Source organism: Scyliorhinus canicula, chromosome 7 (genome assembly GCF_902713615.1).
Source record: "Scyliorhinus canicula chromosome 7, sScyCan1.1, whole genome shotgun sequence".
In the NCBI taxonomy this organism is placed as follows: Eukaryota; Metazoa; Chordata; class Chondrichthyes; order Carcharhiniformes; family Scyliorhinidae; genus Scyliorhinus; species Scyliorhinus canicula.
In genome coordinates, this window is record NC_052152.1 from 79,259,794 (window position 1) to 79,276,416 (window position 16,623).

Genomic DNA, 16,623 nt, shown 5'->3' on the forward strand with positions numbered 1-16,623 from the left:
CATCACAGCAGGATGATATAGGAGGGGTGCTTTGTTGGATATCTGAATGGAAGTCCCAGCCTGGTGGTGACACATGAACCTCTGCTTCACCATCCCTGTAGTCTGCTTACTAATAATTCGATGTAACGGTGAAAATACATGACATGCTAATCAAAATTAAATTTATTGTTTCATTTTATTTTTATTATTCGGGTAATTGGAAAATCCATGATTTGGACAACTTGTCAGATGTTTGGATTAAAATCAAGGCTTTCATCCAGTTGGTTTAATGTGTCTGTTTGAAAGGTTGTATGTAATTTTATGGGGCGGATTGACATCAGTTAATGAAGTTTTAGTTTAGCCATTGTTTGTTGGAAATACAATTGATCTAATGCTATGATTCAGGACAATCAGTAATGTATTTTGGTACTGAATTCATAGAACCACATTAACAATGTCTGAGAGTAGAAACTACATTTTTCAGGATAATTATGGAGGTAAGGCTCATAGGAAAATTATGAGAGGTTTGACACGTTTTATGTAATATAGAACTGATATATTTTATACATCATATAAGGTATGTATTTTATATTTATATATATATATATATATATATCAAAATGCAGCAAGAGCTGGACTGTACCCAGTATCCAGGCTTGGGCTGATAAGTGACGATTAACATTCACTCCACACGTGCCAGACAATGACCATCTCAGAAAAGAGAGAATCTTACCGTCGCCCCGTGACATTGCAGTCGCTGAAACCCCCACAATCAACATCTGGGAGTTACTGTTGACCAGAAACTGAACTGGATCAGCCATATAAATACTGTGGTTATAAGAGCGGTCCAGAGGTTAGGAATCCTGTGGCAGGTAACTCATCTCCTGACTCCCCAAAACCTGTCCACCATCTACAAGGCATAATTTAAGAGTGTGGCTGGATACTCTCCATATGCTTGGATGAGTGCAGCTCCAAAAACATTCGAAGCTTGGCAGCATCCATGATAAAACAGCTTGCTTGATTGGTACCCCATTTGCCAAAAACATTAACTCCCACCAAAAACACGACAGCAACAGTGTACATCATATACAAGATACACTGCAGGAACTCACCAAGGCTCTTTAGTCAGCATTTTCCAAACTCTTGATCTCAATCACCCTCGATGGCAACAGGCACATGGGAACACCACCACCACAAAATTCCCCTCCAAGCCACTCACCATCCTGACTTGCAAAGACATCACCGTTCTGTCACTGTTGCTGGCTCAAAATCATGGAACCCTCTCGCTAACATCTCTGTGGCTCTACCTACACCACATGGACTGCAGCAGTTCAAGAAGGTAACTCAAGAGTATTGGGGATGGGCAATAAATTCTGGCCTAGCCAGCAATGCCATATCCTAAAAATGATTTTTTTTTTTAAATACAGGGGGCGAAATTCTCCCAAAACGGGAGAAATCGTAAAACTGCCGTAAAACCCGGGCGGGTTTTACGGCAGCGCGCCCCTTCCCGACGGGGGACCGATTCTGGTCCCCCGTCGGGGCTAGCAGCCCGACGTCGGAGGCTCCGACAAGTCGGGCTTAACGAAAATCGTTAAACCCGCTTGCCGGAGTTAGCGCCGGCTGACGCGTCATATGACGTCAGCCGCGCATGCGCAGGTGGGAAGACTCCACCCGCGCATGCGCGGGTGACGTCATCGCGTTTTTGCGCGAAACCCGCGCATGCGCGGGCCGGGTTGCCCCTCAGCCGCCCCGCGTATTGATACTGCGGGGCGGCGGAAGGACAAATAGTGCGCGGGCATCGGGCCCGCTGCCCACGATCGGTGCCCACCGATCGCGGGCCCATGGCACCCTTGGCACGGCCGTGGTACTGCCGTGCCAATCGGTGCCATGGTTATTTTCTGCGAGTTTGTCACGACGTTTTACGAACGGCAGGACCAGGTGTGTTTGCCGTTCGTAAAAAGGTCGTAAAGGGCTGGGACTTCGGCCCTTCTAACAGCTGAGAATCGCTGCCGGCCGTAAAAAAACGGCGGCAGTGATTCGTGTCGGGATTTCGGCGGGGGGGGTGGGAGAATAGCGGGAGGGCGTCAAAAAAGTCGGGAAGGCCCTCCCGCTATTCTCCCACCCGTCGTGGGGGGCGGAGAATTTCGCCCAGGGTGTTGAAAAATGTCCAAGAATATAGGTTTTAATACATATTCTTGACTTTTTGATGCATAAATGATTTAAAATGTGAGCGGCCACTAACATAAACTTCATATTTCTTTTTTATTAATAGAGATGCGGAACACTATCGAAAGTACCAATATCGGGTGTAAGTATATTTTGATTGTGAATATGTGTTCTTCTGTATAGCTGTAGCATAACTGTAGCCCTTGTTTTCAGCATGATGTCGAACATTTCATTTTTTGATGATTTAATTTATCTTCAATGACATTTTAATCTGCGTACCATGGCCTCCATGTCTCTTCAGACCATTACAGTTTCTAGCTTACAACCATCTTGAAAGTACTCTGCTCTAACCTTTTTTAGGTCTAATGTGGCTGGCCTCACACTTGTCTACACTGCAATCCATTTCCTACAGTTTGGAATGTTCACTTAGTCTATTAATTATACTTGTACTTTTATGTTTCTATCTAGACATTTTACAATGTTTTCTTTATTTTTTTTCATGGGTGTTGGCATTGCTGATGAGACCAGCATTTGTTTCCATCACTATTTGCCCTTGAAAAGGTGGCGGTGAGCTGCTTTTTTCATCTGATGCGCCTACACCCAGCGTACTATTAGGAAAGGAGTTCCAGGATTTTGATCCAGTGCCAATGAACGAAAGGTGATATAGTTCCAAATCTGGATGGTGTGTAGCTAGGAGAGGGGCTTAAAGGTGGTGGTGTTCCCGCGTGTCTGTTGCCCATGTCCTTTGAGGTGGCAATGGTCATGGGTTTAGAAGTTACTGTTTAAAGAGGCTTGGCAAGTTGCTGCAGTGCATCTTGAATATGGTACACGCTGCTGTCACTGTTTGTTGATGTTGGACGGAGTGGATGTTTATGGTGGTAGATCGAGTGCTCATCAAGCTGGCTGCTTTGTCCTGAATGGTGTCACGTTTCTTGCCTATTGTTGGAGCTGCACTCATCAATTGATGTTATAATTTAACTGGAAGATCCCTGGCAATAAAGACCGTAACTTTTACTTTTTTAAAAATAAGACATGGCGGAAGAGAATCACATGGCCCTAATTAGTTTTAATAATAAGAAAAAAACGTTATTTAAACATGATAAAATTGGATTATGATACAATACCCCCTTACCCCCCCCCCCCCCCCCCCCCCCCACCCCAATTAACAATTACATTTGGGTTTTAGGATTAACATGGGTAACAAAGTACATCTTAATCTACACCAGTCTCATTAACACGTAATCCCTTTTGTGCACGCAAGATGACTGAGTAAATACACGAAAGGGAAAATGCTGGAAAATCTCAGCAGGTCTGGCAGTATCTGTAGAGAGAGAAAAGAGCTAACATTTCGAGTCCAGATGACCCTTTGCCATCGGGACTCAAAACGTTGGGTCTTTTCTCTCCCTACAGGTGCTGCCAGACCTGCTGGGATTCCAGCAAATACTGTAATTTGCTTTTGTCCGGTGAGTAAATACACACTCCCCTCTGAGCCCCAAATGAATAACAACCTCCTCAGACACCACCCCCCCACCCCACCCCATATGTCTGTCAGGCAGTGTTTCCAAACTCCACTCCCTATATCACACTTTAAAATCTTCTCTCACAAGTATCCATTCTCTCAGTGATTTGCATTCCGAAATTCAGACCAGGTTTTCCAAATGACACTTTTAAACAAAGCTCCCGCTCCACTTTTAACAATGAATCCAGCCCAGGATTTTACACCAACTTGTTAAGATTTATTTGTCCTTCACAAACTCTGAGATCCAGCCCCCGATTTCCATAGTAATTTCAACTCCCAATCCACAGGCTGTTGTAAAATATCGCAAACCTGAAAATCACTTCAGATAGTCTTCTGGCATTTCGGCCTTCTTCTCAGCCCTGTCTGTCTTTATTGAACAGTGCTCTGTTCTAGTACCTTTAACCTCAGACTTCTTGGAAACTTATCTTCATTTCTCTAGTTTTCGTCAACTAGCTGCTCTTCAAATCGCTGTACTTGTTTTCTTAACCATTACTCTGCGGTATGGCCTTTCTTCCAGCAAAGCTGAGATGTTGCCTTCCTAGCCTTCTGAACCAATTGCTTCTAGCAGAGCTGTGAGAGCTGCCTTCTCTCGCTCTAACTATATTCAGCTACAATAAAATTAGTTAAACTGAAACTTTACAGCTTTTCTACCTTACCAGGCCCTAGTTCCTAAGGAACATCTACATGCTTCTATTATCTTATATTTATTCTTCATGCCATAGTGCAATGGAAACACAGTTGGAATTTAACCAAGCCCCACACATTCAAATACCTTTGATCGGCATGAATCTAACTATAGGTTTTACCCTTCCAGGCACAGAATCACTAAATTAAACCCACTTAAAACTATATCTAGTTCCTAATATTTACTAATACAAGTATAAATTCCTTAACTACCTTTGTTTTTATAACAACGTGGAAAGTATTCCAATACACCCCTTATACTTGTAAATAGAGCTTTTGTAGATTATGTCAAGGACAGCCATCCTCACCTCACCTCTTTGTAGAGGCAGGAGGTGAGTTAGTTGTTGCAGAACTCTCTGGTTCTGAGCTGCTTATGGAGCCACAGTATTTATATGGGCTGGTGCATTTAGGGTTCGGGTCAATGGTGACTTTCACAATGTTGGTGATGACGTTTCTGTGATGGTAATGTCGCTGAATGTCAAGTGAAGGTGGTTAGAATCTCTCTTATTGGAGATGGTCATTGACTGGCACTTTGTGTGATGCGAATGTTACTTGCCACTTATCAGCCAAAGCCTGAATGTTGCCAGGTCTTCCTGCAAAGTGACACTGGCTGCTTCAGTATCTGAGGAGTTGCATGTGGCACAGTTTGTACAATTTTTCCCCTTTTACATCCCCCGGAGGTGATGCCGACTGCCACTCCAGTAAGATTTGTGGCTGGCTGATCAGAGAGGCAAAGGCCATGACATCGGCCTTCCTCCTCTCCATGAGCTCCAGCTTTCCGAAATTCCAAATATCGCCACCAAAGGGTCGAGGTCTATTTCCTCCCCCACTATCCTTGCTAGGACCGCAAATAATCCCGGCCAGAATCTCTAACTTTTCACAACCCAGCACATAGGTGCATGATTCGCTGGCCCCCATCCACACCTCCCCCACTCATTCACCACCCCCCGGCAGAACCAATCATTGTTGTTTCCTGTGTACAACTTTAAACTATATCAGGCTATCCTAAAATGCCTTCTCAACTGGTTCCAAATATTCAACTGCACCACTGGGCTACCCGAATACTCGCCACCACCATGGCCCTTAACCTGGACCCCTTACAAGATTCCTCCTCCATCCTAATCCATTCTACCCACTCTCCTTCCCAGCATCTCTGCATCTTTTCCACATTTGCCACCCAATAATAATGAAGCAGGTTCGGCAACACCAATTCCCACTCCTCGCCCGCTGCCTCTGTCTCTGTAGCAGGGTCCTCCTAACCCATGGCACCTTCCCGCCCACAAAAAGTCCAAAATAATTGTGGCCAGCTTCTGAAAAAAGGCCTTCGGTATAAAGATCGGGAGTGTTTGAAAAATAAACAGGAACCTCGGCAGAATATTCATTTTTACCACTTGGACCCTCCCCGCCAAAGTCAATTGCAATGTATCCCACCTCTTAAGATTCCCCCTGGCCTCCTACACCAGCTTTGTTAAGTTCCACTAGTGGAGATAGTCCATTCCCTCACTACCTTAATCCCCAGATACCTGAACCTATCCCTAGCCACATTAACTGGCATCGCCCCTAAATTAGCTTTCCGTCCCAACTCATTCACCGGGAACACTTCGCTTTTCCCTACATTCAGTTTATAACCCAAGAACTCCCCAGCAGGCCCAGGATCCTTCCTGTACTCCTCAGCAGGTCCGGAACACACAACAATAGGTCATTGGCACAGAGTAACACCCGATGCTCACTCTGTCCCCTCATAATCCCCTGCCACTCCACTAATCCCCTGCCACTCCACCAACCCCTAAGATTGGAATGGATTTGTTTATTGTCATGTGTACCGAGATACAGTGAAATGTATTTTTCTATGAGCAGCTCAACAGATCAATAAGTACATGAAAAGAAAGGAAATAAAAGAAAATACATAATAGGGCACCACAGCCTGGTATAGCAACTGCTCAGCCCAGGACCGCAGAAACTTCAGAGAGTCGTGAACACAGCCCAGTCCATCAGACAAACCTGCCTTCCATCCATTGACTCCATCAAGGGCAAGGTGCACAATGTAACTACATAAGCACCAGCATCGGATGAAGCATACAGGGGTGTAGTGTTAATGAGGTCAGTCCATAAGAGGGTCATTTAGGAATCTGGTAACAGCGGGGAAGAAGTTCTTTTTGAGTCTCTTTGTGCATGTTCTCAGACTTCTGTACCTCCTGCTCGATGGAAGAAGTTGGAAGAGTGAGTAAGCCGGGTGGGAGGGGTCTTTGATTATGCTGCCTGCTTTCCCCAGGCAGCGGGAGGTGTAGATGGAGTCAATGGATGGGAGGCTGGTTTGTCTGATGGACTGGGCAGTGTTCAAAACTCTCTGAAGTTTCTGCGGTCCTGGGCCGAGCAGTTGCCATACCAGGCTGTGATGCAGCCGGATAGGATGCTTTCTGTGGTGCATCTGTAATAGTTGGTATGAATTAATGTGGACATGCCGAATTTCCGTAGTTTCCTGAGGAAGTAAAGGCGCTGTTGTGCTTTCTTGGTGGTAGCGTCGACGTGGGTGGACCAGGACAGATTTTTGGTGAGGTGTACCCGTACGAATTTGAAACTGCTAACCATCTCCACCTCAGCCCCTAAGAGCCATCGGCAAAGGCTCTGTGGCCAGTGCAAACAAAAACGGTGACAGCGGGCACCCCTACCTTGTTCCCCTGTGTAGTTCGAAGCTCCGTGAGCTCACATCATTCGTTCCACACTCGCTCTTGGTGCCACAAACCTCGGCCCAAACCCAAACCTTATCAGAACCTCAAACAAGTATTGCCATTCCACCCAGTCGAATGCTTTCTCCGCATCCATGGACACCACTACCTCCAGTACCAGAGTTCTCGACGGATTCATGACTACATTCTTATATTGCTTGAGAGCTGCCTGCTTTTCACGAAAACTGATTGATCTTCTGCAATCACCCGCGGGACATAATCCGCCGTCCTTCCCGCCAACAACTTAGCCAATACTTTCACATCAGTATTCAACATTGATATGGGCCTATCGACCTACATTCCACTGGGTCTTTCCCCTTTTTCAGGACTAACCTAATCACTGCCTGCGGCATTGTCTCCAGCAGCTATCCCTTCTCCAACGCATCATTAAACGCCCCCAAAAGATGAAAATGAAATGAAAATGAAAATCGCTTATTGTCACGAGTAGGCTTCAATGAAGTTACTGTGAAAAGCCCCTAGTCGCCACATTCCGGCGCCTGTCCGGGGAGGCTGGTACGGGAAGATGTGGGGCAGGATTCTCTAATATTGTGGCTATGTACTCACGCCGGCGTGAAATCTGCCGCCAACGACTCCAGTGTCAACGGCTTCTGAAAGTGAACCTTCCTAGGGGGATAGGTTGGCGCCAGAGTGGTTCTCACAGTTCCAGATGGCGCGGAATGGCCGGCGCGATTCCGGGCATGAGTGGAACGGCTGGCGTATATTCGCGCATGCTCAGGGGTTCCCTTCTCCGTGCCGGCCCCCGAGCAATATGGCGGAGCCCCACAGGGGCACAACGCAGAGTAAAGTACCCCTGGGGTTGGATCCTCCCCCCCCCCCCCCCCCCCCCCCCCCCCCCCCCCAAGGACGCCCCCTACGCACTCACCTTCCAGGTCCCGCCATCTGGGAGCCGCGTAATCGCCGTTGGTTAGACTCGGCCAAACTCGTCGGCCCATCGGAGCCCGGAGGATCGGCAGGCGGGCTGCTACCAACTGCCCCCGACCGGCATGGCAGCGGTCCCGCGAGCGCCCGGGTCGGAGAATCCCGGCCGTGGTACCTGGTCCGTTGTGAGCTCTTTATAAAATTCCACCGGATGTCAATCCGACCCTGGGGCCTTCCCTGACTTCATACGACCCAGCACCTCCCTCAGCCCCAGGGGCTCCTCTTTACTCCCTCCAACTGGGGAAACTCCAGCTCGTCCAATAACTGTCGCATGTCACCCTCCTCTCTTCCCGGCTCCACCTTGTACAATCCCTGATAATTCTCATTAAACGCCTCATTTTCGAATACTCCCCATCCACCACCTCTATCTCGCTCATTAGGCGATCATGTTCCTCCCTCCTTTCCCTATCGGCATGAGTCTTAGAATTTCATAGAATTTAGTGCAGAAGGAGGCCATTCGGCCCATCGAGTCTGCAGAGGCCCTTGGAAAGATCACCCGACCTAAGCTCACACCTCCACCTTATCCCCGTAACCCAATAACCCCACCTAACCTTTTTGGACACGAGGGCAATTTAGCATGGCCAATCCACCTAATCTGCACATTTTTGGACTGGGAGAAAACCGGAGCACCCGGTGGAGCTGTGAAGCAACTGTGCTAAGCACTGTGCTACCGTGCCGCACCACGAGATAAATCCCCCCCCCCCCCCCCCCCCCCCCCCCCGACCACTATTTTCAGCGCTTTCCAAAAAAGCCTCTGACACATGCCCGTTTTGAATCAACTCCACGTAATCCCTAATCGCCACCCGCACCTTGTCACAAAAGCCTCCTTCCGGCAACAGCCCTGAATTAAACCTCCATCCCGGCCTCTGCTCTCATCCTGGTCTAATCCGAATCTCCAGCCAGTGGGCACATGGTCTGAAATAACTGCCCCCTCCACCCTGCCGAAAATCTCCCAGCTCATCACAAAATAATCAATCCTCAAATATGCCTTAGAAACGTGTGGGGGGAAAAGAAATACTCATTAAAATTGCCACTCCTCTCGATTTCGAATTGAATCCCAAGTGGAAAACCTGCCCGACCCATCCCTTCCTTAACCTAACCTGGTCCTTCACACAAGAGGTCTGTCTACTGCAGAAAGACCAATTCCGCTTTCAAGCTCCTGAGTTGAGAAAACACCCGCGACCTTTTAACTGGTCTATTAAGTCCACGGACGTTCCACGTTACCAACATTACCAGAGGCTTCCATTCCCCTCTACCGTCATCCTCCCCACTTAATGCAGCCGCGTTGAGTCCACCCCGTACCTAGTCCATCCCAGGTGGCCCCCTTCTCTACCATGTCATCTCTTAGTCCCGCCATGTAGCGTCAATGTATGCTCCTTGATGAGATCCATGGCCGCTTCTGGAGTCTCAAAGTAGTATTCCCAACCTTCAAACGTTTCTCATAACTTCACCAAACCTAATCCGCCACTGGTACAGCACCACCTTGGCCTTGTTGAACCCTGTGTGCCATTTCGCCAACTCAGCTCCAATGACCTAATGTATTCGGACTTTGCTCACCTCCCTTTCACAGGTGCACTTCTCCCTGGCCCAACGCAAGATCTCTTTCTCCGCAAATTTCTGGAGTCTCACGAGCACCACCCGCGATGGCTCCCCAGCTCTTGGCTTTTGCCTCCGAGATCTATGTGCTCTGTCCACTTCAGGGGCCTTATCTAGCACCCCCTCCGCTACCAGCCCTGCCAGCATCTTCGAGATGTACCTCGTGGCACTCGCACCTTCCAATCCTTCAGGCAGGACCACTATTTGCAGGTTCTGCCTTCTCGAGATGTTCTCCTACTCCTCCACCTTTGCCCTCAACGTCTTGCAAAGGTCTCCCAAGAGCCCCACCTCCACCTCCAGTACCACCACTCAATCGCTGTCAGAGATCACTCCTTCAATTTCTTGGTCTGCGACCCCTGCACCTCCAAACACTTCTCCACCCACTCCATCGAGCTCTTCAGGGCTGCCACAGTGCTTCGATGGCCTTCGAGTGATCCTCCCGCATCTTCCTCTGCTGGTGGAACCCCTCCTTAATAAAAGCCATCAACTGCTCCATGTGGGACTTTCCACCATGCACCAGCCCTTCCCCCTCCACCATTCTTCCACTGGCTACTGCGCCACAGGTTTCCTGCAACTCTTTGGCCAGGTCTCTCACCGCCTTCTGTTGGATTTGGTAACCAGCAGACATACCACTCCCGGGGGAAACTACGCTTCCAACTTTCAACTACACCTTTTTGTCGAAATTACACCATACATCGGGTAAAAACTGGTCTTTCTTATGCCTTTGAGTAGGACCTGCCCTGTGTGTGACCACTCACACCATGGCCGCCACCGGAAGTCCTGGAATTCCTTCCCGAATACACTCTTGTGTGTACCTATATCACAGGGACTGCAGTGGTTCAAGAAGGTAACTCACCACCACCTTCTCAAGGGCAATTCAGGAAGGATAATAAATGCTAGCCGAGCTAGCGACACCACACTCAGTAAATGAATAAAATAAAATTCAAGTCCCCTACCCAATGTACATTCTGTGCTATTGCTAACCACAGTGCATCTTCCAAGTGGTGTTCAACACTGAGGAGTACTGATTCATCAGCTCAGGGAGGTTGGTGGGTGGTAGTCAGCAGGAGGTTTCTTCGCCACATTTGACCTGATGCCATGATACATTATGGGGATCGGACTCAAATGTTGAGGGCTCCCAGGGTACACATTCCCTACTTACCATGTAGCACTGTGCCACCTACTCTGGTGACTCTACCTGTTGGTGGAACAGGTCTTCCACGGGGCAGCACGGTAGCATGGTGGTTAGCATAAATACTTCACAGCTCCAGGGTCCCAGGTTCGATTCCCGGCTGGGTCACTGTCTGTGCGGAGTCTGCACGTCCTCCCCGTGTGTGCGTGGGTTTCCTCCGGGTGCTCCGGTTTCCTCCCACAGTCCAAAGATGTGCGGGTTAGGTGGATTGGTCATGCTAAATTGCCCGTAGTGTCCTAAAAAGTAAGGTTAAGGGGGGGGTTGTTGGGTTACGGGTATAGGGTGGATAGGTGGGTTTGAGTAGGGTGATCATTGCTCGGCACAACATCGAGGGCCGAAGGGCCTGTTCTGTGCTGTACTGTTCTACAATGGTGAAGGTAATGTCTCAGGCATTGGCTGTAAGTTATGATTTGGTGAGTATTTTGTCAGGCTGTTGCTTGATTAGTTTGTCGGACAGCTCTTCCAATTTGGCACAGGTCCTCAGATGTTATGACGGAATCAACAGTGTCCCATTATCAATTAGCATGTCCCGACTCTCAGCCTCACCCTCTAAAGTGTTAATGAATACTTGAGGCTTCAACCATGCAGGTCACCCCATTTCTCGTCCTGCCAATTTAAAATCTGCCAGTTATCCCTCCTCCCTATCCCCTGCCACTCAGCCAGTTTCCTACTCTGGTCAATAATTTGCTCTCAATTCTATGTGCAACTTTAGCCAGCTGTCTCTTAAGGGTTTTTTTAATTGAATGCCATCTAGAAGTCCATAGAAAGAAGATCATAGACATTCCCCTGTCTTGTATTTTAGTCACCATTTCAAAATTCGTTCAGGTTTGTCCGGCATGATCTACCCTTTACAACTCAATTTGGCAGTTGCCCATCGCCAAGAGGACTTCAGGTTGCCGCTCTAATCGGGCAAACGTTTTCAAGATGTTTAGTCACTTTATTAGTTATATAGACTCAAGTAATTTTCCAACAACAGATGTCATAGTAGAAACTACACAATGCGCTGGTTAGGCCACACCTGGAGTAATGTGTTCAGTTCTGTGCACTGCACCTTATGAAGTATGTACATTGGCCTTGGAGGAAGCACAGTGTAGATTTACCCAGAATTATACCGTGTCTACGAGGAGCAATTAAGCAACTAGGGGCTTCCGGTGGCATTTGCGAGCGGGTCAGCCGCCACGAGCTCCCGCCAGTGGCCACTATTTGCAGCGCTTTCAGGGGTTTCCCCGATTCTTTGCTTCCCCCCCCCCCCCCCCCCCCCCCGATTATTGTTCGCCTTTGGCGCCGTCCCAGGCATCAAGTGGGGCCGGTTTGAAAACCAGCGAGGAACCCCGCGTGGGTGTCGGGCGGCTGGTGCTGAGGCGTTGGGCCCAACGTGCGCGGAGGTCGGAGCAGCGGGGGCGGAGCCAAACGGAGGTCGAGGCGGCAGGCCCAAAGCCAGGGCACGATGTAGGTGAGATATCCCACATCGGGTGGCTCCCGCCTAGAATGTTGTGAGAGGACTGAAGTCCGGTCCCAGGGAAATTCTGGAGGAATACAAAAATGAAGAGAAAGAAGTTTTAAAGAAACTTGGTGAAAGTTTTTTTTTCTTTTTTTTGGAAGGAAGAAGTTTTTGTCTTTCTATAAAATAAAATAAAAGATTGAAGAGTGAAAGAAGGGTGGAAAAAAGAAGGAAAAATAATAAGTCGTTAAAGGATGCGAAAAGCAACGACGAGGAAGGGAGGATACACGGGCTCGCCATTGAATGAGAGGACCAGCAAAAGTGCTGACCAGATGGCGGATGTCGGACCGCATGGTGGGGCCACACTACTTACGGTGGTAAGATGACCGAGGTGATGACGGTGGAGCTGGAAAAGCAGTTTGTGAGGCACATGGAGGCTTTGAGGAAGGAGATGGCGGTCGCATTGAAGTCATTGGTGGAGGAGGCAATCGCCCCGGTGAGGGTAGCTGTGGCAAAGACATCGGCTGAGGTGAGAGGGCAGAGTGAGAAGATGAAGGAAGCGGAGGAGGCCGTGTCGCAGCACAGTGACCAGTTCACCTCGATGGGGGATGAGCTGCGGAGGGTGGTGGAGGTCAACAGAGGACTCCGAGCAAAGCTCGAGGACTTGGAGAAGCGCTCAAGGCAGCACAATCTGAGAATTGTGGGCTTGCCCGAATGGACAGAGGGCCCAAGGCCAACAGACTACTCCGCTAAGAATTTGGCCGAGTTGATGAGGGAGGGTGAGAACCTCTCCCGGTACGAGCTGGACCAAGCTCATCGGTCATTAAGGCCGAAACCCAAAGTGAATGAGCCACCAAGAGCAGTAATTGTCTGCTTCTATAAGTACTCCATGCAGGAGAAGTTGTTAAGCTGGGCGAAGCAGAAGCGCGAGTTGCAGTTGGTGCTGGAGTTTGGATCTACATGGACTTGACGGTGGAGTTGGCAAAAAGACGAGCGGCGTTCGGGCAAGTGAAGGCGGCACTATACAAAAAGAAGGTGCGATATGGTATGGTATACCCGGCGAAGCTGAGGGTGACGCCAAGGCTGATGCCAAAGACTTCTATTTCGAGGCGGCTGAGGCGCTCGTGAGGGCCGAAGGCTTGGGACAGACGTGAGGAGTGGACCTGGAAGAGAGGCTGTGGACTGCGAATGGGGAGCTGGAAAATGTATAAACTTTCTTTTTACTGACGTGTATTGTAATTTACTTCTCTTCACATTGTTACAGAGTTCAAGTTATTGGTTGGGTTGATTGGCATTCCGTGTTGCGACGGTTATGTCTTATTTTAGTGAATTGTATGGGTTGGACTGTTGTTTTTGTTTTTTTTCTTTCGCTGCGACTGGGTGGGAGGGGATGGTATACCTTGGCGGGGGAGCCACCCACGCTAGCTAACTAAAGTCGGCTAGTGAACGGAGGTGAGGTAAGAGGAGGACTGCAGACATTGGAGCCTGGTTCGCAGGTTTCGATGGGCCTACGAGGCGAGCGAAGGTGGGGGGGGAAGGGATTGATGCTGGGAGATGTCTTTTCGAGAGGAAATGTAAAATGTAGGGGGGGTGTTTTGGGAGGGGGAAAGGGGTTCGATGTTAATAATGGATTAGGAAGTCCGGTCAAGAGGTCAAGGGTGCTTGCGCATCTGAAAAGTTTGAAAGCCAATGTAGCAATGCTGCAGGAGACTCACTTGAGGGTGAAGGACCAGGTGAGACTTAAAAAGGCCTGGGTTAGTCAGGTGTTTCACTCTGGACTTGACGGAAGGGCACGAGGGGTAGCGGTAATGGTCAGCAAGAGAGTATGCTTCCAAATGGAGAAGGTGGTGGCAGATCAGGGGGGTAGATATGTGATTGTGACAGGGGTGCTGGAGGGGAGGTTAGTGGCGCTGTTGAGTGTATACGGTCCCAATTGAGACTCGTAAAGAAGGTGTTTGGGGCCATCCCCAACTTGGACACCCACAAACTGATAGTGGGGGGTGGACTGCAACTTGGTGCAGGAGCCAATGTTGGACAGGTCACGGCTGTGCTCGCAGGTCCCATCGGGGGGGGGGGGGGGGGGGGGGGGGGGGGGGGGGGGAGAAGGCGTTTGCTGGGCTAATGGTGGAAATGGGACGGGTGGACCCTTGGAGGTTTCTGCACCCGAGGGAACGGGAGTACTCGTTTTTCTCAGCAGTCCATAAAGTATACTCGTGGATCGACTTTTTCGTGGTGGGGTTAAGCGGTTGGAATACTTGGCAATTGCAGTGTCAGATCATGCTCCGCATTGGGTGGATATGGTACTAGAGAAGGGGATAGCGCAGCGGCCAGGGTGGAAATTGTATTGGGACTTTTGGGGGACCAAGGGTTTTGTGACAAAATTGAAAAGGTAATTGAGGAATATGTAGGTTTCAACTGTGTGGGTGAGTTGTCCAAGGCAGTTGTCTGGGAGGCTCTAAAGGCGGTGGTGAGGGGTGAGGTTGTTTTGTAAGGCCAGGGTGGACAAAGAGGAGAGGTTGGAGCGTCAGAGAGTAATAGATGAGATGTTGGAGGTAGATAGGAGTAATGCAGAAAATGGGGACGCAGTGAAGCTGGAAAAGAGGAAGGAACTACAGGCGTGCTTTGACCGACTATCTACCAGGAAGGTGGTGCGCAGCTGAGACGAGCAAGGGATGCAGTTTACGAACATGGAGATAAGGTATGTTAGCAGGTCAACTGCAGAGGGAGGCAGCGGCAAGGGAAATTGTTCAGGTGAGGGATAGGGCCAGGAAGTTGGTGGTGGCTCCGGACCTGATTAACAAGGTTTTTGAGGAATTTTACGAGAGATTGTACAGGTCAGAACCACCTGGGGGAGACCATGAAATGCAGGAATTTCTAGGTGGGTTGGTTGCAGGTGGGTTGGAGTACCCGAGGTTAGGGGAAGGGGACATTAGAAGGAGCAATAGTGGAGCAGGATATAAAGGATGCGATTGGGAGGATGCAGTTGGGGAAGGTGGCAGGGCCAGATGGGTTTCTGGTGGAATATTATAAAAAATTCAAGGATAAGCTGGCACCCCTGATGATGGGGATGTTTGAAGAGGCGATAGGGAAGGGGGTGTTGTCAGAAACTTTGACGCAGGCATCGATTTCCCTGTTGTGAAAAAAGATAAGGATCCGACAAGAGTGTGGGTCATATAAGCCCATATCACTTCTGAATGTGTACGCAAAAGTATTGGCGAAGGTACTGGCGGGTAGGCTGGAAGAGTACCTCCCGAAGGTGATAGGTGAAGATCAGACGGGGTTCATGAGAGGGAGACAGCTCTTTTCAAATGTTAGAAGGGTATTGAACGTTGTTATGGCACCGGCAAAGGGGAAGGAAACAGAGGTGGTTGTGGCATTGGACACAGAAGGCGTTTGATTGGGTAGAATGGGACTACTTGATGGCACGTCTGGAGCGGTTTGGGATTGGACCAAGATTTGTGAACTGGGTAAAGTTACTATATAAGGAGCCGAGGGCGATTGTCCGCACAAACAACATCAGCTCGAGATACTTTTCTCTCCACCGTGGGACTAGGCAAGGATGTCCTATGTCCTATGATATGGAGAGGGAAGGTGGCTAGAGTTCGAATGGTGCTGCTGCAGAGGTAAAGGGAGGCAGGGGATTTGGGTCTTCCAACCTGATGTATTACTACTGGGCGGCGAATGTGGAAAAGGTGCGGAGCTGGGTCAGAGGGGTTGATTCCCAGTGGGTCAGAATGGAGGAGGGGTTGTACAGGGGGTCGGGATTGAAAGCACTAGCAACAGCGTCGCTCTCGATAGCCCTGGGGAAATACTCAGGGAGTGGCAATAATAATAGCTTCATTGAGAATTTGGAGGCAGTTTCGCCAACACTTCAGGTTGGGGGCAGGGTCAAGGGAAATGCCGATTCGGGGGAACCACAGACTTGAGCCAGGGAGGTGGGATGGAAATTTTCGGAAATGGGAGGAGAAGGGGATTAAGACACTAAAAGATTTGTTTCTTAGGGGTCGGTTTGCAGGATTAAAGGAGCTGGAAGTGAAGTATGGGCTGGAGCAGGGGGAAATGTATAGATACCTGCAGGTTCGAGATTTTGCCAGAAAGGAGGTACAGAGCTTCCCGGTGGAGCCGGCCTCCACATTGCTGGAGGAGGTGCTGACGACAGGGGGACTGGAGAAGGGGGTAGTGTCAGCGGTTTACCGAACTATTTTGGAAGAGGAGAAGGCACCACTGGAAGGGATCAAAGCAAAGTGGGAGGAAGATTTGGGAGAGGATATGGAGGAGGGGTTCTGATGTGAGGTGCTCGGAGAGTGAATGCCTCCACCTCGTGTGTGAGGTTGGGGCTGATACAGCTGAAGGTGGTATACAGAGCACACCTCACGAGGGT

At 49.2% G+C, this 16,623-nt stretch overlaps 1 protein-coding gene across 1 annotated transcript in view; it reads left to right on the forward strand.

The window, feature by feature from the left end:
• Window positions 1-16,623, forward strand: part of gk (glycerol kinase) — a 180,921-nt gene that overhangs the window by 78,497 nt on the left and 85,801 nt on the right. The window contains exon 9 of the mRNA XM_038802252.1: window positions 2,252-2,287. Within this exon, the coding sequence (XP_038658180.1) occupies window positions 2,252-2,287 (36 nt within the window). The remainder of the gene's footprint in view (window positions 1-2,251; window positions 2,288-16,623) is intronic.